Source organism: Amphiura filiformis, chromosome 10 (assembly GCF_039555335.1).
Source record: "Amphiura filiformis chromosome 10, Afil_fr2py, whole genome shotgun sequence".
NCBI lineage: Eukaryota > Metazoa > Echinodermata > Ophiuroidea > Amphilepidida > Amphiuridae > Amphiura > Amphiura filiformis.
Genome location: NC_092637.1, coordinates 1,209,267 through 1,236,244, shown reverse-complemented (window position 1 = coordinate 1,236,244; position 26,978 = coordinate 1,209,267). Strand labels below are relative to the sequence as shown.

Here is a 26,978-nt window from a genome sequence, read left to right as displayed (position 1 = left end):
CAGGAATATACATAATTATGCGAAACAAAAAAATATCAAAATATTCATCATTAACCTTTATATGCAGACATAAGAAAAGTTGTACAGTACATAAGACACATGGGCGAGCAATACAATCATTTAGATTAATTATTATGAATAAAATACTGGGTATACCTGGACAAAATTGGAGCACCATTGTTTTCCTTGCTCGTGTCTCTAAGTACCCTCGTGAACAACATAATAAGGAGAAAAGTGGAAGTAAGGGAAAAATTCTACTATTTGCATTTAAAAAAAATTGCCGCAAATTGGCAAATATGGATTTAAAAACCTCTAATTGTATTCCCCTTATTATTAGAATTTAGAAATAATATAGTTTGATCTCCTATATACATTTCTCATAATAGGCATTATGGTAAAATGTCAAATCTTGTTCTCCATCATTGACCACATGTGTAAAAAATCAACAATGCTCCGATGTTGATCAAAGTGGTCTCAAATTGTTCCGCTTAGAACAGCATATTCAACAAAGAAGAGTTTGCTGTATCTCAGATTTTTCGTTACCCGAGTAACAGGGCAAAAACATCGAAGCCCATTTAATCATGTTAATCTTCAACTACTTTGCAATTTGATCCCTGTATTCGTTTTGAGCAAATCATTATTTTGCCGTAATTCCTTTTTCTCCTTTTTTTGATACGTGGTTGGGATGTCTTTTAGAGACACTTACAATTATAAATATTGATGTTTTGCAAGCTCAAACGTATTGGCTCCTTTAAAGAGTTAAAACTCAATATCTGTTATACTGTTATTTTGTGTGCAGAATGATACAATAACAACTGCCAAAAAGGATAGAATCGTTTTTATATATACATATAATGTGTTTTTGCTTGCGTGGTTAGAAGCAATTATTGCTGATTAACACTAGTGTTCCAAAAAGCTTAAGAAAATAACATCATGTAATAATCTCTACTACATGTATTTTACATACATCTGGATACATTTAATACAATTATTTACAATTTGTTTTTCAATATTAACATTGCTAGAGCTATATATTTTAGGAGAACATTATTCGGATAAAACACATAAATATAATTATACCTTAGTTCATGTGGTCAAATCGACAGCAGGTAATTCAAATAGTATTGGAACTTTCGGATTTTCATTTTTGAGCCCATATGTGACATGACCATGGACGAAAAAGATAACTGACTGTGTACAAGCAGTCAAAGTCTCAGCATCACCCGATAATGAGGGTTGATTGTTCCATAAAATGCTACAGTCAAAACTGCTGCGCAATGACCGCGTATTTTTGCGGTCTCTCGCATAATCGCAATGGCTCGCAACGCTCTAGCGCGTATACGCGAAGACACGCAACGCTAGCGTGATTGTTAGACACGGCACGATCGAACAATCGGCCCTCATGAATATGTGAGAATTCACAGCATACAATGCACGGGAACTTAGACTGTTGATACATGGTCTGTAGTTGTCTGTGGTTACAATATTACGTGTAGTTTGATCATATAGCGCTATTGGTGCCCCGATAAGTACCGATGGATCTTAATATCGTACCCTGAACATAAAGTTTGCGTAGTGCTATCATTCTTAATTAAATAACCAACGATAGCACTGTGCAAATGTTTATTATTACGCTCAATAAAATTGATTACATCTCCAGCGTGTAATAAAAAAGAGCCATCGGTACCTTTTGGAGAACCGATATGACCAAAGTAAACGTGGTACCTATGCTTTGTATTGAAGTTAATTGACGTTAATTTGGATGGCGCATGTTAAGAATGTCTTTTGAGGGATATTAAAAATCTAGCAAAACGTGGTTGATATATATACAGCTACATTATTTCCCTTCCTCTGTTTCTTTTATGTATATACGTTTTTCTCATTTTAAAGAAAAACAGCATTTGTAGACAACCGGTTGGTTTACATAAGACAGCAATCTCGCGAAATATCTTCGTTGAGATGGCTCAAATAGAAACGACTTGTAGTTTTTGTCATGGTCACCGTATAACGATGAACGTCAAGTAGCTATAAACCACCCTTCGTATTATAGAGAGTAACGTTATCTAGTCTGTCTGCGGCTCAAATCACACGAGTTATATAGAGACGTTTAACAGTGATCTGTAATTCGTCGTTATGTGAAAATAACCGGGGGAAATAATGACTGGTTCTGTAGCACCAAAAAGTTGTGCGATGTCCGATAAAAACGCAAATCTTAAGAAAAGCAATCGATGAATACATAGAGGTTTATTATGACAGCTGCTATACCATTTTTCACTTTGGACAGACAGTGACGTCATAGTTAGGGGAAAAAGTTCACTTTGGTGACCACTCTCTGGCTAGTAAGGTTTGACGATTGATTCGACTTCTATGGACCATTTAGGAAAATGTCCCTCGCGAAAATCCCGGCATTTTTCGCTAGAGGCCAAAATCCAAAATGGCGGCCACCACCATTTTGAAAATTTAAGTTTTGAACCAGAGCACCTATAATCATGCACAAAGACACTTTTCGGATATGTCGAGTACAAGGATTCCGATTCTGACATTAGTTTGACATTACGGCATCATTTTCACCCAGAAATCCAAGATGGTGGCCGGCACCATCTTGAAAAATTTAGTTTTGAACAAGAAGACCTTAAATTGTGTACAAAGACACTTTTTGGATAAGTCGACCACAAGGATTTCAAATTTGACATTACTTTGACATTACGAACTCATATTTACCCAGAAATCCAAGATGATGGCCGCCGGCGACATCTTGAAAAAAAATAAGTTTTGAACCAGATTACCTAAAATCGTGTACAAAGACACTTTTTCCGGTAAGTCGACCCCAAGAAATCCGAATCTGATATTAATTTGACGTTACAAAATAATTTTTGCCCAGAAATCCAAGATGGCCCCCATTTGGTAGAGCGTAAATGTGATTTTTGAATGAAAGCAGAAGCATAAATGTGTCATTTCCGCCTTATCTGGGGTTCATGTCTCTTACATGGGGTTTAAACTGCCTTATCTTGGGTTTACATCCCTTATCTAGGGATAAGGCGCCTTACCTGTGGTTTAGACGGCCTTATCCTGGGTTTACGTTCATTACCTGTGGTTATGATGCCTCAACCTTAGAATATTGCTGTCTAAACCCAGATAAGGCATATAAACCCCAGATGATGCGCCGTAACCCCAGATAAGCGACTTAGACCCCAGATAAAGCAGTCTAAACCCCAAATAAGGCGCCTTAACCCTAAATAAGGAACATAAACCCCAGAAAAGGCATCTAAACCCCACATAAGGTGCCTTAACTCTAGATAAGGGTTGTTAACCCCAGATAAAGGTCGTAAACCTCAGATAAGGCATCTAAACCCAAGATAAGGCGCCTTAACCCCAGATAAGAGACGTAAACTCAGATATGGCAGTCTAAACCCCAGATAAGGCGCCGTCTGGGGTTTACTTCTCTTATATTAGGTTTATGTTCCTTATTTATGGTTAAGGCGCCTTATTTGGGGTTGGGACTGGTTTATCTGAGGTGTACGTCCCTTATCTGGGGTTACGGCGCCTTATCGGGGGTTTAAACTGTCATATCTGAGTTTACGTCTCTTATCTGGGTTAAGGCGCCTTATCTTGGGTTTAGATGTCTTATCTGAGGTTTATGACCCTTATCTGGGGTTAACGACCCGTATCTAGAGTTTGGGCACCTTATGTGGGGTTTAGATGCCTTATCTTAGGTTTATGTTCCTCATTTCGGGTTAAAGCGCCTTATTTGGGGGTCGGACTGCTTTATCGACGGTCTATCTGGGGTTACGGCGCATTATCTGGGGTTTAGATGCCTTATCTGGGTTTAGACTGCGATATGCTAAGGTTAAGGCATCTTAGCCACAGGTAAGGAACGTAAACCCAGGATAAGGCCGTCTAAACTCCCTAGATAAGGGATGTAAACCCAAGATAAGGCAGTTTAAACCCCATATAAGGGACATGAACCCCAGATAAGGCGGAAATGACACATTTATGCTTCTGCTTTCATTCAAAAATCACATTTACGCTCTACCAAATGGGGGCCATCTTGGATTTCTGGGCAAAAATTATTTTGTAACGTCAAATTAATGTCAGATTCGGATTTCTTGGGGTCGACTTACCGGAAAAGTGTCTTTGTACACGATTTTAGGTAATCTGGTTCAAAACTTATTTTTTTTTTCAAGGATTTGGATTTCTGGGTAAATATGAGTTCGTAATGTCAAAGTAATGTCAAATTTGAAATCCTTGTGGTCGACTTATCCAAAAAAGTGTCTTTGTACACGATTTAAGGTCCTCTTGTTCAAAACTAAATTTTTCAAGATGGTGCCGGCCACCATCTTGGATTCCTGGGTGAAAATGATGCCGTAATGTCAAACTAATGTCATATAACATATCCGAAAAAGTGTCTTTGTGCATGATTATAGGTGCTCTGGTTCAAAACTGAAATTTTCAAAATGGTGGTGGCCGCCATTTTGGATTTTGGCCTCTAGCGAAAAATGCCTGGATTATCACGAGGGACATGGTGGCTATTTTTTTTCTAAATGGTCCATAGAAGTCGAATCAATCGTCAAACCTTACTAGCCAGAGAGTGGTCACCAAAGTGAACTTTTTCCCCTAACTATCAGTGGGCATATCATTGAGCGTAGTTTCAAATGGTGAGCGTTCGCTCGAATCGCTGGCATAAACACGCAAGCGAGGTCGTTGTCAGCTGTCTCAACACGTTCGTGTCACTGCCTCGCCAAGACGAAAGGTGTCATAGTGTAATGAACTGATTATATTTGAGGTTATCATTGGCTACATAATTTTATCAAATGCATCAGGAATATTGTTCAATTTTTTTAAGTCTCTACACATTCTATAATATAGATAATTTTTAATGTAAAACAATTTCCCATTGAAAAGTGTTCAATATCATTTATTTTGTGAAAGTATTTTTTGTATATAACACGTGATAGAGTATACTAGTTTTCACTCTCAGATATTGTTGATTTGAACATCTCAGATTATGTCAGAATGTTAAAAAACAAGTAGCAGTACAAGTGCATTCACCATTCGCCCTATATAGAATTGACTTGTTTAAAAAGTAGTTGCTAATTTACAAGGCATCTCTTACCATCATCATCCCAAATATATACACGTGCTTCACCATCGCCTTCAATGGAACTACCAGATGTTCCGCTATCGATTACAACACGAAAGAATTCGTGGGCTTCTAACTCCTGGTCGTCAGTGATCGTAAACTGAAATCGGGCTGTTGATTGGCCTGGCTGGAAAGTAATTTCAGCAGGGCTTGTGAAAGTGAAGTCTTCCGATAACGTGGCACTTTCTTCAATGATTGACAATCCTGAAAAAAAGTAAATGGATTATTAAACTATCAATTACAATTATGATTCATGATGAAAACATTGCGATATGGGTAATCGTTATTATTTAGATTGTCTGAAAACCTAATTTTTGGTAATGTATATTTCATATCAGTGCAGAGTAGGTTGGATAACAAAATATAAATGTCAAGTAGATTCCATAAATCCTCTTTTTCAATAGTTTTCCTAAAACTTGTAATTTCTTTCAGATCATATTTGGATATCCCTAATCCCTAATCATTTTGTCGTGATGGTCATTATTCATATTGTCATTACATTATCATGATAATTTAAGTATTAGTATAAGTATCATTATTGTTAAGTATTACTACAGATTATATCATCTGCCCCATCATAATAAATAATAATTTTTGTACATAAATTGTATCTTGTGAAGATGAGATATAAGTTATGTGACTTTTAAATATTCGTTTATCACCTCAAAAAGGTTTTTAACAATTAAAATTGTCTCAATATATTGCAATTGTTTTAATGTATTTAAACCAGGCAATCCAACTAATCAACAATACCAAATTTTAAACTAACCGATATTCAATGACGTCGATATATCTCCGTGCCTCTGAAGGAAAATTTTAAAATTCCCAACTGATTCAATGACCGTGTAGACATTTGACATCAAGCTGATTGAATCTAAAATTTTCAGGAAAAACGTGTTAATCAGATAACGTCACTGCTATTTTAACCATAAAACTACTGATACATATTTTGTAACACGGACTGGGAAGGGAGCTTGCAACCCCCAAATGTTCAATTATAAACGTAATAGCCTTATTTTTGATACTGATGTATAGCTATCGTCTCCTCTATCCAGTGATACCATAATCAGTACAATTCTCCTACACAATAAACTTGGAAACTCTGGCTATGTACAGGCATGTAAAAGTATCGGCTAAAATATCTATGAACATGCAATTTTCACCGAATTTTCTCCTAAATATAAAAAGAAATGATTTGGCATAATTTTACCAGAGCGAAATTAAAATCGTATATTTTTTAGTAGGAACCTATGGTGGACCCCAATACCAAACCCGCCCACCAATAGGTTCACAGCACTCATTATCTATTACACGGTTTTCAATGGGAAATTCAATAGCTAATTTCGGGCGGAATTTTCTTGCATTCAGAACTCTCATAGTTAAACGCCACCAATATCAGGTGAAATTTAGATGGCAAATGATCAAACACTCAAAATAGCTAGGTTGACCTGAGCCACCTTTCCTTGTTATAACACGCTGAACTAAATGACAGTGATCACAATCGTTCATTCATATTCATATATCGTTTATGGGCAATGTGTTTTTGGAGCACTGAAAAAACAGTGGCATGATCGACGGGAATTATATAAATAAACAATATCTTTCACCAGGTTCGCCGTCGCAAATGATAAAGGAGACAAGTAGAAAAAGTGATCCCGCCTGGGAATCCAACCCAGGACCTCAGGTTTACGAGACCTATGCCTTAACCACTTGCCCACGGGAGCTTCATAATTAGGCTGGTTGAAATTCGAACCCATAAGCGGTCACTTATCTCCTTAAGTTTTTGGAGGTTTTGCTAATAACCACGCAAACCTTATTATTATTAATATATGCTAATTAGCCATATCCACTATCGCTTTCAATTATTAAAGTATGTAAACGTATCTAAATATAAACACCGGTTGACCTTTGACACAGAAGTGGTATTTGATCTCTTGATTTTTGACCTCGTGACTCACGGCCCTGAAGTGACCTTTGACCTTGGTTGACCTTATTGACCCGGAACCGGAACATTCCTAAAACCGTATTTACTACTTGGTTCAATACCGTAAAACCCCGTCTACAAGCATATGTAGTGTTTTTTCTTATAAAAGTTTAATTAATTCGAAGCAAGCGTTAATATACCAATACAATAGATCGGTCTTAAAATAATCCCTGTTTGTATATGCTTGGATCCATAATTTATTTGCTCAAACTCCATAATGGCGACTGGATTAATGTAGCTTTCATCAGAAGCACACTATATGCTTGTAGACGGGGTTTTACGGTATTGCACGTTGAGTCTATTATTGGATCATTATAATCACAGTTTTCTTAAGAGCAGCCCCTTCACAAAAATGCTTCCTCTGTTGTATCTGACTTGCCAAAAAAGACGTTAACTCACTTAAAAATGTTTACAGCTTACTTGCTATAGCTATGGTATTTTCACAAGTTGCGCCAGCAAACCCAGGAAGACATGTGCAGAGGTTGTTAGCTATGCATACACCACCATTTTCACACTCTGGGACACACTCTGGAAAAGTGAAAAAAAAACCCAAAAAACATTTAAGTAAATAAAGGTTACCATTTATTTACACGCAAACTAAAGGTCATGATTCATTGTCCGGTCATAAATTGAGTTACGTATCGGTTTGAAATTATAAATGTTATTATCTTAATATAAAAGAAGGAATTTTCCATGTACTGTTTGAGAATATGAGCAATATCATAAAAAAAAAGTCTAATTTTTGCGGATTTATATCGGTAATATGTCGGGCATTGTGAAAAATCTAAACATTTTGCTTTGGACCTTGGAATATCCCTCGGTTTCAAATGCAAAATGTTTTCACAATGCCCTCCAAATAACCGATGCGCAGTTATTAACCTCTAAATAATACATTCCCATAAACAATTTAAAAAAAAAATGAGAATGCCTATGCAGGAAGCTTTATAGTTTAATGAATGAATCTTGAAAATAGCGGAATCAACGTGTGTGAGTTTTCAAAGTACTTTTTAAAGTTAGCTTGCGTGAGCATTTTCGGGCCGTGGTGAATGAGGTATAAATCGAGGGCTTCGAGCCAGAAATAGCTATATCTCATTTCGGCAATAAATTTACGGTTAATTATGCCCATGTATAAATTCATGGTCACTTGAACATTTGGTTAGACGCAAGTGACCATGCATATACCACAAAGTCACTTACATTTACTTATGCATAAATATATTTTTGGCATTTTTAAGAAAAACATTTAATTTGATTACAGTTCTTATCTGCTCTTGTCTTAAATAAAATTTGCTTATCAGCTAATCAGCTAGATAAGACCATATGTTATCATCATGGAAAATACAAAGAAGCTGAGATATGAAGGTGGAGGTATAACCTTTTGAATGACCCTTTTAATATAAATTTACACTAATCCAATGACGGACCTTTAGCATCAAGGACACAGACTTCTGCGGTACTTATATCGCCCAGTGATTCTGCTGCAGTTGTACCACCCGTGGGAGAGATAGCTTGGAGCGCAATTTCATAACATTCAACATCCTCATCCAAACCATCGGTTGTTGCCATTAATAGTGCTTGTTGAACAGTGGTTATGGTTTCGTCAGCAAATGTGTACGTTCCTTCCATTAGACTAAGATCTGAAGAACCTGTAACCAAATCAACCACTGCAAGAAAAAGAAGTGATACGTTTTATTCCCTTACAAATACAAACACGCCTCATTCTTACCAGTAACTGATCCTTTATCTCATGACCAGTGCTTTGATAATATTTGCTAGTTTTTATCATATTTAATGTGTAGAATTGAAGGTGTAGTTTTCAAATCTGTATTATTAAGTATGTTTTTAATCCCACTGTTTTTCTGTTAAGACCATTGACCTTTAAAATTAGGCGCAAAAAATCTCATATCATTATCATTGTTGTTATTACACCTCATCGATAATACAAACTATTCAAAAGTGTTTGGTTTGTTTAAGAAAAAAATATCATTATTCTATTTATAATATAAAACATATTCATCAAGACCTCAGAAATTATTTGCAATTTTATTGGTTCCTACCCGACTTATACATCACGATGTATAAAACAAATCTCAAAACGACTTATAGATAAATCAAAATAGATTTAGATATTAATTCAGAAAAGAGAAACTAATAACTAACTAAAGTACAAGAAATACCATGTGAAACGGAACAAGATAATCGGACGTAATTTACATAATAGAATAATTTAATAGTGAGTTATGTTTACCTCCTACAAGGTCAGCTGTTGTTGATAAAACGCCAGTCCGTATAAGTCTAACTTCAAGTGTCTGACCCTCGGCAACTGAGTATTTCTCATCGGCAAATTGGATTTTGGACACTGTTAAATAAACATAATTAAGAAAACTAAATTACTTTGAGCTTCATCAACTTTTAATGGTTTTTTAGAGCATGAGAATATGCAAGTGGACCATCTGTATGAAATTAATTTAGTTCCGTCTGAGAGCTGAAAGTTAAACATAAACACATAAAACCACTGTTTGTCTCTTGATATTTTCAAATTAGTTTCTTTTGTGTTAAATTACTAAGGTGTTATTTCCATAGCAGGTTTAATATGCTTTCAGTTAACCTTACTTTGCAATGCAGACAATTTCTGCATAAATGTCGTTTGGGCATTTTAAAGAAAAATATTTAATTTGATTGTAGTTCTTATCTGCTCTTGCCTTTTCTTTGCTAAAAAGCAACGGTTCTTTTATGTGGCGCAGACTTTGTTTTGTCATTTTACATTTTTGATATTTTTTCGTATGTCAACTTCAATTTAAGCCATCTGAAGGCACTAAATCGTATTTTATGGTAACTTCAATTTGGTCTTCTTATGTGTTCTTTGTGGATATAATGTAAGGATTTTCTCTGTTTCCTTGGTCCTGAATCTTGGTTTCATTTTTACTTCGCTTACAACAAACGGAAAATATATCAAAATAAAATTTGCTCATTCATCAGCTAGATATAGCCATAGGTTATCATCATGGAAAATATGAATGGGTTGTTGCTTAGAGGTATAACTTTTTGAATGACCCTCGTAATACAAATGTACACAAATCCAATGACAAACCTGGTGCATCAGAGATACAGACTTCTGCGGTACTTATATCGCCAAGTTCTTCTACTGCAGTTGTACCACCAGTAGGAGAGATAGCTTGGAGTGCAATTTCATAACATTCAACATCCTCATCCAAACCATCGGTTGTTGCCATTAATAGTGCTTGTTGAACAGTGGTTACGGTTTCGTCAGCAAATGTGTACGTTGCTTCCATTAGACTAATATCTGAAGAACCTGTAACCAAATCAACCACTGCAAGAAAAAGAAGTGATACGTTTTATTACTTTTCTTACAGGTGATACAAATAAAAACACACCTCATTCTTACCAGTAACTGATCCCTTATCTCATATTAACTGCTTTTATAATTTGCTAGTTTTTATGGTGTAGTTTTTAAGTCTGTATTATTAAGCATGTTTTTAATACCAATGTTTTGCTGTTAAGAGCACTGACCTTTTAAATTTGGCCCTAAAAAGCTCCTAGATTTAAATATTAGTTTAGAAAATAGAAATTTACATAATATAATAATTTATAGTGATTTAGGTTTACCTCCTACAAGGTCAGCTGTTGTTGATAAAACGCCAGTCCGTATAAGTCTAACTTCAAGTGTCTGACCCTCGGCAACTGAGTATTTCTCATCGGCAAATTGGATTTTGGACACTGTTAAATAAATATAATTAAGATATAAAATTACACTGAGCTTCATAAACTTTTAATGGTCGTTTAGAGCATAAGAATTAAGAATATGCAAGTGGACCATCTGTATAAAATTAATTTAGTTCCGTCTGAGAGCTGAAAGTTAAACATAAAGACATAAAACCACTTTTTGTCGCTTGATATTTTCAAATTAGTTTCTTTGGTGTTAAATTACTATGGTGTTATTTCCATAGCAGGTTTAATATGCTTCCAGTTAACCTTACTTTGCAATGCAGACAATTTCTGCATAAATGTCGTTTGGGCATTTTTAAGAAAAACATTTAATTTGATTGTAGTTCTTATCTGCTCTTGTCTTTTCTTTGCTAAAAAGTTACGGTTCCTTTATGTGGCGCAGACTTTGTTTTGTCATTTTACATTTTTAATATTTTTTCTTATGGCAACTTCAATTTAAGCCATCTGAAGGGACTAAATCGTATTTTATGGTAACTTCAATTTGGTCTTCTTATGTGTTCTTTGTGAATATAATGTAAAGATTTTCTCTGTTTCCGCGGTCCTGAATCTTGGTTTCATTTTTACTTCGCTTACAACAAACGGAAAATATATCAAAATAAAATTTGTTCATTCATCAGCTAGATATAACCATAAGTTATCATCATGGAAAATATGAATGGGCTGTTGCTTAGAGGTATAACTTTTTGAATGACCCTCGTAATATAAATGTACACTAATCCAATGACAAACCTGGCGCATCAGAGATACAGACTTCTGCGGTACTTATATCGCCAAGTACTTCTGCTGCAGTTGTACCACCCGTGGGAGCGATAGCTTGGAGTGCAATTTCATAACATTCAACATCCTCATCTAAACCATCGCTTGTTGCCATTAATAGTGTTTGTTGTACAGTGGTTATGGTTTCATCAGCAAATGTGTACGTTCCTTCCATTAGACTAAGATCTGAAGAACCCGTAACCAAATCAACCACTGCAAGAAAAAGAAGTGATACGTTTTATTACTTTTCTTACAGGTGATACAAATAAAAACACACCTCATTCTTACCAGTAACTGATCAATTATCTCATATTAACTGCTCTTATAATATTTGCTAGTTTTTATGGTGTAGTTTTTAAGTCTGTATTATTAAGCATGTTTTTTAATACCAATGTTTTGCTGTTAAGAGCATTGACCTTTTAAATTAGGCCCTAAAAAGCTCCTAGATTTAAGTATTAGTTTAGAAAATAGAAATTTACATGATAGAATAATTTATAGTGATTTATGTTTACCTCCTACAAGGTCAGCTGTTGTTGATAAAACGCCAGTCCGTATAAGTCTAACTTCAAGTGTCTGACCCTCGGCAACTGAGTATTTCTCATCGGCAAATTGGATTTTGGACACTGTTAAATAAACATAATTAAGAAAACTAAATTACATTGAGCTTCATCAACTTTTAATGGTTTTTAGAGCATGAGAATATGCAAGTGGACCATCTGTATGAAATTAATTTAGTTCCGTTTGAGAGCTGAAAGTTAAACATAAAGACATAAAACCACTTTTTGTCTCTTTATATTTTCAAATTAGTTTCTTTAGTATTCAATTACTAAGGTGTTATTTCCATAGCAGGTTTAGTATGCTTCCAGTTAACCTTACTTTGCAATGCAGACAATTTCTGCATAAATGTCGTTCGGGCATTTTAAAGAAAATCATTCAATTTGATTGTAGTTCTTATCTGCTCTTGTCTTTTCTTTGCTAAAAAGCAACGGTTCTTTTATGTGGCGCAGACTTTGTTTTGTCATTTTACATTTTTGATATTTTTTCTTATGGCAACTTCAATTTAAGCCATCTGAAGGGACTAAATCGTATTTTATGGTAACTTAAATTTGGTCTTCTTATGTGTTCTTTGTGGATATAATGTAAAGATTTCTCTGTTTCCGCAGTCCTGAATCTTGGTTTCATTTTTACTTCGCTTACAACAAACGGAACATATATCAAAATAAAATTTGCTCATTCATCAGCTAGATACAACCATAGGTTATCATCATGGAAAATATGAATGGGCTGTTGCTTAGAGGTATAACTTTTTGAATGACCCTCGTAATATAAATGTACACTAATCCAATGACAAACCTGGTGCATCAGAGATACAGACTTCTGCGGTACTTATATCGCCAAGTACTTCTGCTGCAGTTGTACCACCCGTGGGAGCGATAGCTTGGAGTGCAATTTCATAACATTCAACATCCTCATCCAAACCATCGCTTGTTGCCATTAACAATACTTGTTGTACAGTGGTTATGGTTTCATCAGCAAATGTGTACGTTCCTTCCAATAGACTAAGATCTGAAGAACCCGTAACCAAATCAACCACTGCAAGAAAAAGAAGTGATACGGTTTATTACTTTTCTTACAGGTGATACAAATAAAAACACACCTCATTCTTACCAGTAACTGATCAATTATCTCATATTAACTGCTCTTATAATATTTGCTAGTTTTTATGGTGTAGTTTTTAAGTCTGTATTATTAAGCATGTTTTTAATACCAATGTTTTGCTGTTAAGAGCATTGACCTTTTAAATTAGGCCCTAAAAAGCTCCTAGATTTAAGTATTAGTTTAGAAAATAGAAATTTACATGATAGAATAATTTATAGTGATTTATGTTTACCTCCTACAAGGTCAGCTGTTGTTGATAAAACGCCAGTCCGTATAAGTCTAACTTCAAGTGTCTGACCCTCGGCAACTGAGTATTTCTCATCGGCAAATTGGATTTTGGACACTGTTAAATAAACATAATTAAGAAAACTAAATTACATTGAGCTTCATCAACTTTTAATGGTTTTTAGAGCATGAGAATATGCAAGTGGACCATCTGTATGAAATTAATTTAGTTCCGTTTGAGAGCTGAAAGTTAAACATAAAGACATAAAACCACTTTTTGTCTCTTTATATTTTCAAATTAGTTTCTTTAGTATTCAATTACTAAGGTGTTATTTCCATAGCAGGTTTAGTATGCTTCCAGTTAACCTTACTTTGCAATGCAGACAATTTCTGCATAAATGTCGTTCGGGCATTTTAAAGAAAATCATTCAATTTGATTGTAGTTCTTATCTGCTCTTGTCTTTTCTTTGCTAAAAAGCAACGGTTCTTTTATGTGGCGCAGACTTTGTTTTGTCATTTTACATTTTGATATTTTTTCTTATGGCAACTTCAATTTAAGCCATCTGAAGGGACTAAATCGTATTTTATGGTAACTTAAATTTGGTCTTCTTATGTGTTCTTTGTGGATATAATGTAAAGATTTCTCTGTTTCCGCAGTCCTGAATCTTGGTTTCATTTTTACTTCGCTTACAACAAACGGAACATATATCAAAATAAAATTTGCTCATTCATCAGCTAGATACAACCATAGGTTATCATCATGGAAAATATGAATGGGCTGTTGCTTAGAGGTATAACTTTTTGAATGACCCTCGTAATATAAATGTACACTAATCCAATGACAAACCTGGTGCATCAGAGATACAGACTTCTGCGGTACTTATATCGCCAAGTACTTCTGCTGCAGTTGTACCACCCGTGGGAGCGATAGCTTGGAGTGCAATTTCATAACATTCAACATCCTCATCCAAACCATCGCTTGTTGCCATTAACAATACTTGTTGTACAGTGGTTATGGTTTCATCAGCAAATGTGTACGTTCCTTCCAATAGACTAAGATCTGAAGAACCCGTAACCAAATCAACCACTGCAAGAAAAAGAAGTGATACGGTTTATTACTTTTCTTACAGGTGATACAAATAAAAACACACCTCATTCTTACCAGTAACTGATCCCTTATCTCATGTTCAGTGCTTTGATAACATTTGCCAGTTTTTATCATATTTAATGTGTAGAATTGGAGGTGTAGTTTTCAAGTCTGTATTATTAAGTATGTTTTTAACGCGGCTGTGTACTCTAGCCATTGTTTCTTTCTCAAAATTGAGTTTTTATGATATGTTTGTACCTTGTTATGTTTTTTATAAATACAAGGAATGAAAATCCAGATTTGTAAACTCCAACTGCAATATTTTAAGGATTTTATTTCACTATTCCACTCGTGTTTGAAATTGAAAAGGAAAGAAAATCTTTGTACCAGCAAGGTACACGCGCGCAACAACTCATCGCGTTGCGTATCGCGCAATTTGTTAACGCACAAATACGCGCCGCATAAGCGACGCTTATCTGCATGCGCGGCGCATCTTATGGAAACACCACGGAAGCACTGATTTCACAAAAACCTAGTGGTCAAACGGCTCCGTTTTAGCTGATAAAATGTGGGTTTTTTCAAGTTCTTTCCCCCGATTTAAATATCAAGTTATGAATGGATTTTGCTCAAACTTCTCAATGGGCTGTGGAAAACTGTCGCATCATCCTGTGAGATTCGATGAAAGTGCAAAATGTGACCACTTTAAACTTCAACGGCCATTATTTCAATGTTCATTTTCTCGGTAAAATGACGATTTAGGTACACGATTACGCAATAAATACAGCATCTATAGGTAAGCAAATATGATCATCGTAAAACGCATGATCGACTCAAGAAACGGTTTTCTCATTTTTTTATATTTTGGTCTATTTCCGATTTTGGGCATCATTTTGTGCAAATAGGCGTTTTTGAATTTTAAAAAGTTCACTTTGATGCCTTATATGGTCAATATCTCAAAAAATAAGGCCAATATCAAAAAATAAAAAACCGTTTTTGGAATGGAGCCTCAAGATTGAGCTAAAAACAAAATAAAATATTTTGGAAAGAGTGTTTTTTTGTTATGATGTACCTAACAAATATTGCCAAAAACTCACTTTTTTGTGATTTTCTTCAAAATTGTTGTTTTTACCCCAAATCTGTATTTTTATTAAGATTTATTGATGTCTTGCCTTTATAAAAATGTATACTTTTATATGTTTTGCGCGAATAATTACAAAGTTATTGCACTTTTACTACATGCATGTCTGAGAGTACACAGCCACCTTAATACCAATATTTTGCTGTTAAAAGCATTGACCTTTTATTAAAATTAGGCCCTAAAAAGCTCCTATCAATATCATTGTTGTTATTACACCTCCTCGATGTTTGATTTGTTTAAGAAAAAATAATTATTATTCCATTTAAAATATAAAACATATTCATCAACACGTGAGAAATTATTTGCAATTTTTTTGGTTCCTAACCATCTTATACACTATTTCACGATGTATAAAATGAATCCAAAAAATTTCATAAAAATTCAAAGTAGATTTAATATTAGTTCAGAAAGGAGAAGCTAATACCTAAACAATCAGTACAAGAAATACCATGTGAAACGGAACCAAATAATTTGAGGTAATTTACAAAATAGAAAAATTTAATAACTTAATAGTGAGTTATGTTTACCTCCTACAAGGTCAGCTGTTGTTGATAAAACGCCAGTCCGTATAAGTCTAACTTCAAGTGTCTGACCCTCGGCAACATAGTACTTCTCCGCGGCAAATTGTATTTTGGACACTGTTAAATAAGCATAATTAAGAAAACAAAATTACATCGAACTTCATAAACTTTTAATGGTCTTTTAAAGAATTAGAATCTGCAAGAGAACTATCTGTATAAAAATGATTTAGTTCCGTCTGTTTTTGTCTCTTGATATTTTCAAATTAGTTTCTTTGGTATTCAATTGCCAAGATGTCACCTCCATAGCATGTTTAATATGTTAACCTTATTTTCCAATGAAGACATGTTCTGCATAAATGTCTTTGAGCATTTTAAGAAAAGCATTGAATTTGACAGTTCTTATCTGCTCTTATCTTTTCTTTGATAAAAAGCAACGGTTTTTGCTGGAGTCGGGTAGATTATTTTTGTCATTTTACATAATTGTTAATATTTTTTACTTATGTCAGCCTTATTTTTACCCATCTGAAGAGACTAACTCAAGTTCAAGTTTCAAGTTCAAGTTCAAGTTTTATTTGTTTTCATCTCAATTCACAAAAAGTTATACAAAATAATGGAAATGCAAGATAAGAAATACTTAATGATAATTAATAAATGATGCCGCAAAGACGCAGAGCGTGAAGCTTGTGGCACCCAATCTGAACAAGATGAAAATTTAACTTACGCTACAATATTAATATGTACTACAATGATGAGATCATGTGGCCGAAATAAGAATACATGAAATTTAATTGAACGGAATCATTAAATCAGATAAGCAAAAGTACAATAATAAAAAATATATAATAAATCACATATTTTGACACAAAGCTGAATGAAAAGAGGAGCGTATGATTCCTTCACATAAAGATAATTTGGACAAGATCGGAATCAAATATAATTTTGCCAAATAATGGGGTATGGACAGACTGAACAATACAAGACAGGACAGGGCGGGACAGACCGAAGAGAGATGGAAAGTTTGAAAATACCCTTAATCAGTTGTGGTATAAGATTCGATTAAATAATCTTTAAGTCTATGTTTGAAAATAGCCAATGTTGGAGACTGTTTCAATGATTGGTCGAGGGAGTTCCAGAGCAGGGCACCCTGAATCCGAAGGATATTTTCAGCCAGCCTGGTATTGGTAAGGCTTACGTGAAGGTCATTCGAAAAACGGATGTCATGGATGTGAATGTCTTTTTTGGTTATAAAATAGTCTGCGTCAGTAATATGAGATGGTAGTTGGTCATGAAGGTAATTGAACATAAATTGGGCAGTTTGGAAAATGTAGAGGTCTTGGATTTTAAGCGTCCTGAGAGACTTGAATAAGGGGTCGGTGTGGGCGAGCCAAACTGAATAGGTACATGTTCTGATAATTTTCTTCTGCATCAAAAAAAGTGTATGGAGATGGGAATTGTTTTTGTCAGCCCAGATCATGGCACAGTAATTAAGGGTATTGTAGAGAGTGATCAAAGAATCAGGGGAGAAAGGGTCTAACCTTCCTAATGATACCATTGTATTTCGAGACAATTTTTGTAACATGGGATGTGTGTGATTTCCACGACAGGTCGTCGTCTATTAGGATGCCAAGAAATTTAGTTACATTAACTTGTTCAATTAATTTATCATCAATAGTTGACGGGGGAAAGCGGGTATGTTTATTTTTAAATACCATGAAATTAGTTTTTTTAATATTTAGAGAAAGTTTGTTTAGTTTAAACCAGTCAGATATAACATTAAGTTCTTTATTCAGCTTAGACTCCAGTGATTTTTGGTCTTTATCCGAATAAATTATATTAGTATCATCTGCAAACATGATAAAAAGGAGATTTGTAGCGCATTTAGGGAGGTCATTAATATACAATAAAAAGAGTAGGGGGCCTAAGATCGAACCTTGAGGAACCCCGCACTCAATTGGTAAGGTGGAAGAGCGATGTTGATTAAAAACAACAAACTGCTTCCTATCATTCAGGTAATTTCAAATCCAAAGATTGGCAATTCCCCTAATACCATAATTATCAAGCTTTTTAATAAGAATTTGGTGATTTAACGTGTCGAATGCTTTGCTTAAGTCTAAGAAAATTCCTACCATGCAAAGCTTTTTGTCGCGAGATGTGACAATTTTATCATATAATTTATTAATGACCATATAGGTTGAAAGTGTTGGCCTAAAACCAAATTGGTCACTGGTAAGAATGTCATGTTTTTCGACAAAGTTAATGATCCTTTTGTAAATCAATTTGTCAAGAATTGTTGACAACGCAGGTAGAATGGAGATTGGCCCGTAGTTATTAAATAAATATTTGTCGCCGGATTTAAAAATAGGGATTACTTTGGCAGTTTTAAAAATTGATGGAACAATGCCAGTGGATATGGAGTTATTGAAAATATGAACAATAGGACCGACAATTTTAGGCATGATTTGTTTGAGGAGGTTTGAACTTATACCGTCAACGCCACAACTGGTGCTAGATTTGAGAGATGAAGAAATATCTAGCACTTCCTCTTCCGTGGTGGGGGATAGGAAGATACTGTGATTTAGTGAATTTGGATTGCTGAATTTGGTGATATTGGGCGGAGGTATTTTTGCAGCAAGGGACGGACCAATGTTGGTGAAGAAGTCATTGAGTTTATTCCCAATTTGGACAGGGTCTTTGATTTCTGAACCATCACTGTCAATGAAATGAGAAGGTGGCTTGGAGGATTTATTCCTGCCAAGAATGTGGTTAAGGGTTTGCCACGTCTTCTTCATGTTGTTTTTGTGGGCATCGAGCTCAGCAGTGATATGATTTTTTTGGAGACTCTAAGGAGCTAATTGAGTGTATTACGGTATTTAGTATATTTAAGTTTATTGTCGTGGCTAGGATTTGATCGGTATTTCCTGAAAAGTTTATCTTTAGTGATTATTGAATTAATTAGTCCTATGGTTATCCAGGGTTTCTTAGGTGTTTTACGTTTAGATTGCTTTATTGATTTGATAGGGCAGTGGATGTTATATATTTGAGATAACCTGTCGTGGAATTCATTGTCATCCTTGTAGACACTATCCCAGTTGGTAAGCGACAGACCGTGGAGGAATCCCTTGATGTTATTGGGTTTTAATTGACGCGTTTGCCTCGTTTGGAAATCTGAGCTGGGCCGTGTTGCGTTACTAGAATTGATATTGCGATTTTTTAATGAAAAGATTGGAAAATGGTCCGAGATATCGGTAACTAGGCCTATCAATGGTTGAAAAAAAGCCATGTGAGAAAATCAGATTAATGAAATCGCTGACATAAGATTTGGTTTCAAATTTAAGCAAGTCAATATTGTAATCTCCCATGATGTAACAGGGCTTGCTTTCATTATTAACTGTATCAAGAACGCATGAAAGCTCGGTATAAAAAGAGTCCAGGATGACCGCATCAGGACGATAGATAATGCCAACGATTGTGTTTCTTTCGAGAGAAGGGTTTTGGAGTTGTTTATCTCAATGAAAACAGAGTAGCAATCTGGGCAGTCGATGTTGAGGTCAGGTCTAATTGTATAGTTAATATCGGGATCAATAAAAAGGGATGCCCCGCCGCCGTTACGGCCATGACGAATAGAGTTTATAACACTATATCCTTCACCGACGTCAACTAAATTAGAATCATCATCAGACCTGAACCAGGATTCAGAAAAGCCATAAATGTGAAATTTGTGATCGATAGCGGAAAGATAATTGTAAGTTATGTCGTTAGAGTGTTTCTTCAAGCTGCGGATATTATGATGAAATAAGGAAAGCTCAGGGTAACTGTTGCGCGCGGTTTTTAGTTTGTCATTGAGATCGTCACTCGTTTTCTATGGTAACTTCAATTTGGTCTACTTATGTGTTCTTTGTGGATATATGTACATAATTTCTCCGTCTCCGCTGTCCTGTATCCTTGTTTCATTTTTACTTGCTTACAACAAACGGAAAATATATTACAATAGGATGGGCTATTCCAGATATTATCCACACTCCCCCCAAAGATGACATGGTTAAAAATAATTTATAAATTGGGATTTCCAATGGGTGAATTCTCAAAACCATGTGGGATTTCCCAGGTTCTCATAATATAATAGTGGGATTTCCAAAGACCAAAGATGACATAATCAAGATCAGTTTCTTTTTTCCATGGGAATTTACCATTGTTTGCTGGGATTACTCTGGGAAATCCCAACTACCCAAAGATGGCATCCATGAAAATCACTTTTTACATAGGAAATCGCGAAAACCCAAAGACATGTAACATTTTAAAACATTTGTTTTAAAATATGTTTCACTACAAGATGGAAACTATAAGATGTATTATTTGTGCAATTGATGGAGTGCAATAAATAAAAAGGATTATTTTAGGCCTACTGTTTATAAATATTATCATGCAAGTCAAACGCATTTGCAAATAAGAAACTCATAGTTTATCATTTTATATTCAACTTCAAATTGGCATAACATTTCCTTAAGCAGAAATTTACTGTTCATTATTTTATACACATATTAGAGCTACATGTAGTATATTGAGTTCTACCGAATTTAAACTAACTAATATATGAATAACACAACCTTTACACAGATCTTCATGGCTGTTTATTAGAAAGTGAATGTGATTGATTTTGCCACATTGTTGCATTTTTAGATTATTTTATAGTCTTTTTTTTCATGTAAATAATTTTAATACATTAAACACAGAGAAGGCATATATTTTTAACACCTGATTCACTGCTATTTATGGGGTTTTCAAAACAATAGAATGTGTTAAATAATTATTGAGACTCTAAATATACCAGTGCACCTCAATAGCAGTGCAAGAATTCTGCCAATGCCATTAACCTCTGCCCCTAGCTCGCCCTATTTGACCTTAGTGGAGTGGAGTGGTAAGTTTGAAACTATCTTTAGCTCTACTAGGCATAACCTGCTGTACTACTGTGACACAGTAGACATATATATAAATAGGAAATTTAAAATAAACTTTTTCGTATTGCATATGAACAGACAGGGGGTAACGAATTTATCATTCAGTAGACATGAATTTAACACAAATAAATAAACAAATAAATAAATAAATAAATAAATAAATAAATAAATAAATAAATAAATAAATAAATAAATAAATAAATAAATAAATAATAATTAAATAATACCACAATCATAAAATGATCAAGTTATAGGCCTACTCCAAACTCTTCCAAGTATGCTTTCAAGTTTTCTGTCATGCAACTACGCCAAACCATGTAATACAGCGCGCCATTGCCAACGCGTGACTCGCACTTAGCACGCGACGCGAGGTAGCGCGTAATTACCGTCTCTACCGCATACGCGATCAGCACAGTGTACAATACAACGCGAGTATGCAGGCCCGTTAATTGCCGGTACTGATTAAGAGCTGAATAATACGGCTATATATTGTACGGTAATTTATGAACGTTGAACAATACGAAATTATAAACTACGCAAAAAAAGTTTCTTTATGGTTAGGAAATTTACCCACTATTAAAATCTAGCGATTGTCCTGCGCATTTTGACACCTCAATCAATACCCTACGACACTCCTGAGAAAAGATATGAATGTTTAAGTAACACGAGGTCGAAAAATGAAAATTGCAAAGAAGCCTATTCAATGGTTTTAGAGCTGATTCACTGATCCAAGACGGTTTCATTATTCTCGCCTTTTCAATTTTAATTTAAAGCATTTTCATTGATGCATGTTGGATAATCATTTGCTTATTGTGCAGATGAATGATCAAAGACAAAGGTGAGTGGGTACAAAGACATTTACGTTTTGAGAGATGGATTTGGAAAAGGGATTCAAAACAGGTCATGATTACAGCTGCATTCAATGGAAGCAGAAGGAATTGAGACACTTGAATCGCCCTCCAGAAGCCCTCATCTTAACCCCTTGGAGAACCTTTGGGATCAGCACAAGAAACGAGTCAACAAGAAGATAAAACCAGATACCAACAACTCTGGTGGGATTGCGTCGCATCGTTATCAACGAGTGGAGCGGGGTTGAGCATGGTAAAATTCAACGCCTCATTAGGAGCATGAGACGCCGCGTGGCTGCTGTAAGGGAAGCCAACGGTGGACACACAAAGTATTGAAAGACTGGTAAAGAAAGAGATTAATCGCAAGTGAAGTTGGAAGCGGCAGTATGATGCCTGAAATGTGCTCAGCAATTAAACAAAAAATGATATCTGCATGTTTGTTGTTTTTTGTGTTCTTTTATGATGAAAACTTGAATAGGCCTTTTTGCAATTTTCATTTTTCGACCTCGCGTTACTTAAACATTCATATCTTTTCGCAGGAGTGTCGTAGAGTAGTGATTGAGGTGTCAAAATGCGCAGGACAATCACCCGCATGTGATTATTTAGCAAACGTACAAAATTAGTCGCTAGATTTTAATAGTGGGTAAATTTCCTAACCATAAAGAAACTTTTTTTGCGTAGTGTATTATTTGGCTATTAACCAATGAAATGTCGTTATTCGTGTCTACTGAATGATAACTATTAATACTCTGAGAAATACATGTACGTCTAAAATCCTGAGAGTCAAGGAAAGTCATTAGAAAAAACCAGTTGTGTAAATTATTTAACATTTTGAAATTAATGTTTAGCAAATTACCACATGAAAGTATGAGTAATTGAGCATGATTTTAATGAAAATTGTTAATGTTAATTTAGTATTGTTGTTGTTCGTGCAAAGTGTCGTTCGCACGTTTTCATGTTTTGTGTAATCTTGGTATATATGAGTTTAGGCCTATGGTGGCCTATAAACTTATTTGCAGGCATATTCAAATTGGGTTTTAGGTGCAGTTCATCCAAATTCGGCCCTGATTTGGTAAAACGATCTAACTTGAAATTTGGATATTTTGAGATAAATCCATATCATGGGTAATGTGAGGGTGCTCTTTCCATTGGTGACATCCTAAAATCACCACCATGCCACCAAATAATGAGATTTTTATATTTTCTAAGACATTAGATCTGTTTAATAATTTATTTTATTCAAAAAGAAAAATGTCAAGTGTTCAAACTTTAAAGCTCTTTTTCTCGAAACAACGATTTTAATTTCAAGTTAGATCATTTTACCAAATCAGGGCCGCAATAAGTGGACCTTTTTTTAAATACAACTATATTTGGGCAGATTTGTGGACCCAAAACCCTTTACAAATTGCAACTTTTGTCCCTTTTGAATGCACCAAAAACTTAAGTGGACCTTTTGTCAATGTTTTTCTCCCACTTTTGGACATTTTTATTGGAAAAAGTAACAAAAAGAAGAACTTGACCTCTGTGGATTTTTGTGAGGGGGGGGGGGGTAAAGAAGCACTGCGGCAGCCCAGCTCCCCACGACTTAGCCTCAGGCCAGGCCCATATATAAGAATTTCAAATTGCCATTTGAAATATTTGGATCCATTGATTAAACAAAAAAAAATAGTTTTCTGTAACATGTAACCCATTCATAACCTTTTTGTTTCAAAATATTCTTTTGATATATATACGTAGTAATTGTCTGCAACAAGCAAAATGAAATTAATAACATTAAATTATGTGTAGATTTATATTAGAATTTTTTTTCAATTTGCATTATCAATCAAAATTAACCCTTAATGTTAAACAAAGTATTTTTAAATACTTATTTTGCAAACAAAATCTAGTTTTGGTTCAGGCAACCAGCAAAAAAACAAATTGAGTTGTTTGGATAAGTATATTTTAACATAAGTCAGGACACATCCCATGACCCTATATCCTCGCACACACATAAACAAAGAAACAAACAAGTAAATATTATAAATATATATTACAGTGGCGTGGGGGGGGGCAACGTGCCGGGGGCGCCAAATTGACCAATAGAAGTTATCCGTGTTCTATAAGCTGCATATCCTATCAGCGACTGCTATACCTTGTTTAGGAATTTCAGAAGAAGTACCTGCATGTGCAACCATGACTGTTTCAAAATAGCCCTCCAAAGTAATGCAGGTAACTCTGAGGTTGTGCATTGAATTGGTTTGAATGAGGAATACTACGGGAACCAGCGCCTTTTGTTAAAAGTCACATCAGTAACGTGGATAACCTCTATTACGTCGATTGTGCGACACTGCAAGCGCTGAAAGTCACAATTTTCTCGTGTTTCGCCCGCATTTCAGCACACAATCAATTGAAAGAACATTTCAAGACCGATATTCAACTTCTAGGGGAACAATCCTGGACCAGGAAAAAATCTATAACTCATGAAAGTGAATCGGTTTTAAAATTGTAAATAAATCTGGTGACACTCCTCTCAAAACTATATATTAAAAAAAATGCTAACACCTAATTGAAGGATCAAGTTCAACATATGTGGCACTCGCGTGTTAAAACCCTTCTTGTTCAAGGGCGATTTTTCGATCATCTTGCTCTAGAAACAACATGTCACCATTGGAAGAGCATTATATACAATCTCCCTAACGGTGTCCTGAAATTTTTGGTCAATGCCCTTGGTGACACAATGAATAATAAGACCAATCTTAAACGATGGGGCAAAGCATGCAGAGCTTGTGGGAACCGTGAGACCCTCCACCACGTGCTTAACCATTGCAAAACTTCACTTGAACAAGGTCGGTTCACACAACAACATTCTCAATTATATTGTCAACACCATCAAATTGGGTTTTATTAATGACGTTAATCCTCCCCAAAGTTTGTCCGACTTGGTAACCAGAGCAACTAACATTCCTTTCCCCACAACAATTCCTTTTGAATGTTCAACTACAAACCTGGTTCCTGACATTTGTCTTTTTTGAAAAAACATTGAAAAATTAGTCATCATTGACTGTCCCTTTAGAATTCAACGTTGCTAAAGCTCATGTTCGAAAGTGCAATAAATATGCCCCCCCTGTTCGCTGACATTGAAGACTCTGGAAGTAGGTTCAAGAGGATACATTACACCAGACAATATTCATCGTTTAAAAGAAATCTTGAAACTCTGCAATAACCCGACATCCTTCAAAATATTCAGGGACAATCTTTCAAAACTGGCCATTGTTTCATCTTTCAATATTTTTCATTCAAAACAAGCGCCTTCATGGATTTGACCACCATTTTTATCAATCTAATATTTTTATATTTTTAATATGGGTGTCTGGTCTGTTTTTGGCTGCTCTTTTTACTTTTCTGATTTTTATATTATATGCCTTTAGGGACCGTTCATTATTTCTACCGGAGGGGGCCGGGAGCAGACAGAAAGTCACTGCCGAAAACTATATGACCCCCCCTTCTCCGGCAATAAAAACCACATGACCCCCCCCCTCCGAGCTACATGAAAATCATATGACCCCCCCCACCAACCAAATTCACAATGTAGCAGTGATGTCAGTGTGCATTTCATTAGGCAGAGTAGCTAGTGGACGCTTAAAGTGCTGACGTACAAACCTGTAATGACACGCAATAGATGTGCGCATGTCGGATCAGCTGCCTCAACGCATTATGTCACTGCCACATACCAGGCTGACAAATTTTGCCTTTACTTCTTGCTATTTTTGCCACCCGGCTATCAATTTTTCACAAAAAGCACCTAAATTTACCCTAATTGCAGTAATTGGGCACTTTCCCCAAATATTGGTCTCTACTGAATATCCACCCACCAATATACCAAAAGGATCCAAAAATCATGGCACATCCTCATATACCTTCAAGCAGGTAGACAGGGGCGTAGCCAGCTTTTTTGGTCAGGGGAGGGCAAAATAAAATTTCGGGGGCACAGACGAAAAAAATTACAGTTGTATCATACAATACATACAGACTGTATGTCTTCGAGCTTCAAAAAGGCTTTATTGGGACGATGTGCGCGCGTATCGTGCAGAAAATTTGGTATTTTGCACTATTTTGGGCCATTATCAGGATAGAAATGGCTTTATCTTTACAATGTGCACACATAGAGGCAAAGATTTTGCATTTTACACTATTTTGGCCCATGATTGGGCTGATTTTTGGTAGAAAAGGGGCTCCCCTTGCCCCTTTTCTTTTCCTTTGCCCTCCTGATTTTCTCTTTCATTTTTTGTCATGGGGGCACTCTGCACCTCACCCCCCCTTGCTGGCTACGCTACTGCAGGTAGAACCCCACAGGGTATTTTAACTTCAAAACTTGTTTTTTTTACAATATTATTTGTTTCACATGCATGTACACAGTTTTTGGTTCAAACTGCCACCCTGTGCTCCAGCTAGTACATGTACTTCAATACTACAGGTCCCCCGAACAAACCAACAGTGATATTATCCATTAGATTGAGTGATTCAAGTTACAATTTTTTGCACCAAGAACAATCTTTCAAGTGGCAGGTTTGGAAACTTGGGGTCAAAATTCATTAGTTTTATGTAATTAGGCTAAAATGGCTGTAAATTGATTTACAATTTAGGGTTGGATGAAATGGTACTTTTAATGAATTATTTTGTTTTTTAATTTAAATCACTGACTTCAAAATTTCTTTTGTCGGAAAGAGGTTGTAATTTAAATCAAATCATACAGAATATATAATTTTTTTTAAATTTCTTCATTTATCAAACTATCAAGCTGATTTATTAATTTTCAGTCTCTTAAATTGTAAATATGCATCAACTTCTCATACCGTATACATGTTGATACTGGGTGCAGTACATAGACCCTTTTGGTGTAAAATGAATGAGATGCGAAAACATGCACACAGACATG

General features: G+C 35.3%; 1 protein-coding gene across 1 annotated transcript in view; it reads right to left on the bottom strand.

Annotated features, from left to right (window-relative positions):
• The window catches only part of LOC140163312 (uncharacterized), a 31,467-nt gene extending 12,421 nt beyond the window's left edge, over nucleotides 1-19,046 (bottom strand). The window contains exons 1-14 of the mRNA XM_072186710.1: nucleotides 18,743-19,046; nucleotides 16,264-16,374; nucleotides 14,359-14,598; nucleotides 13,519-13,629; nucleotides 12,981-13,220; nucleotides 12,140-12,250; nucleotides 11,601-11,840; nucleotides 10,752-10,862; nucleotides 10,216-10,455; nucleotides 9,373-9,483; nucleotides 8,549-8,788; nucleotides 7,545-7,652; nucleotides 5,910-6,014; nucleotides 5,114-5,344 (exon numbers count right to left, since the gene is read on the bottom strand). Coding sequence (XP_072042811.1) covers nucleotides 5,114-5,344; nucleotides 5,910-6,014; nucleotides 7,545-7,652; nucleotides 8,549-8,788; nucleotides 9,373-9,483; nucleotides 10,216-10,455; nucleotides 10,752-10,862; nucleotides 11,601-11,840; nucleotides 12,140-12,250; nucleotides 12,981-13,220; nucleotides 13,519-13,629; nucleotides 14,359-14,598; nucleotides 16,264-16,374; nucleotides 18,743-19,046 — 2,503 coding nt within the window. The remainder of the gene's footprint in view (nucleotides 1-5,113; nucleotides 5,345-5,909; nucleotides 6,015-7,544; nucleotides 7,653-8,548; nucleotides 8,789-9,372; nucleotides 9,484-10,215; nucleotides 10,456-10,751; nucleotides 10,863-11,600; nucleotides 11,841-12,139; nucleotides 12,251-12,980; nucleotides 13,221-13,518; nucleotides 13,630-14,358; nucleotides 14,599-16,263; nucleotides 16,375-18,742) is intronic.
• Between the last annotated feature and the right edge of the window lie 7,932 nt (nucleotides 19,047-26,978).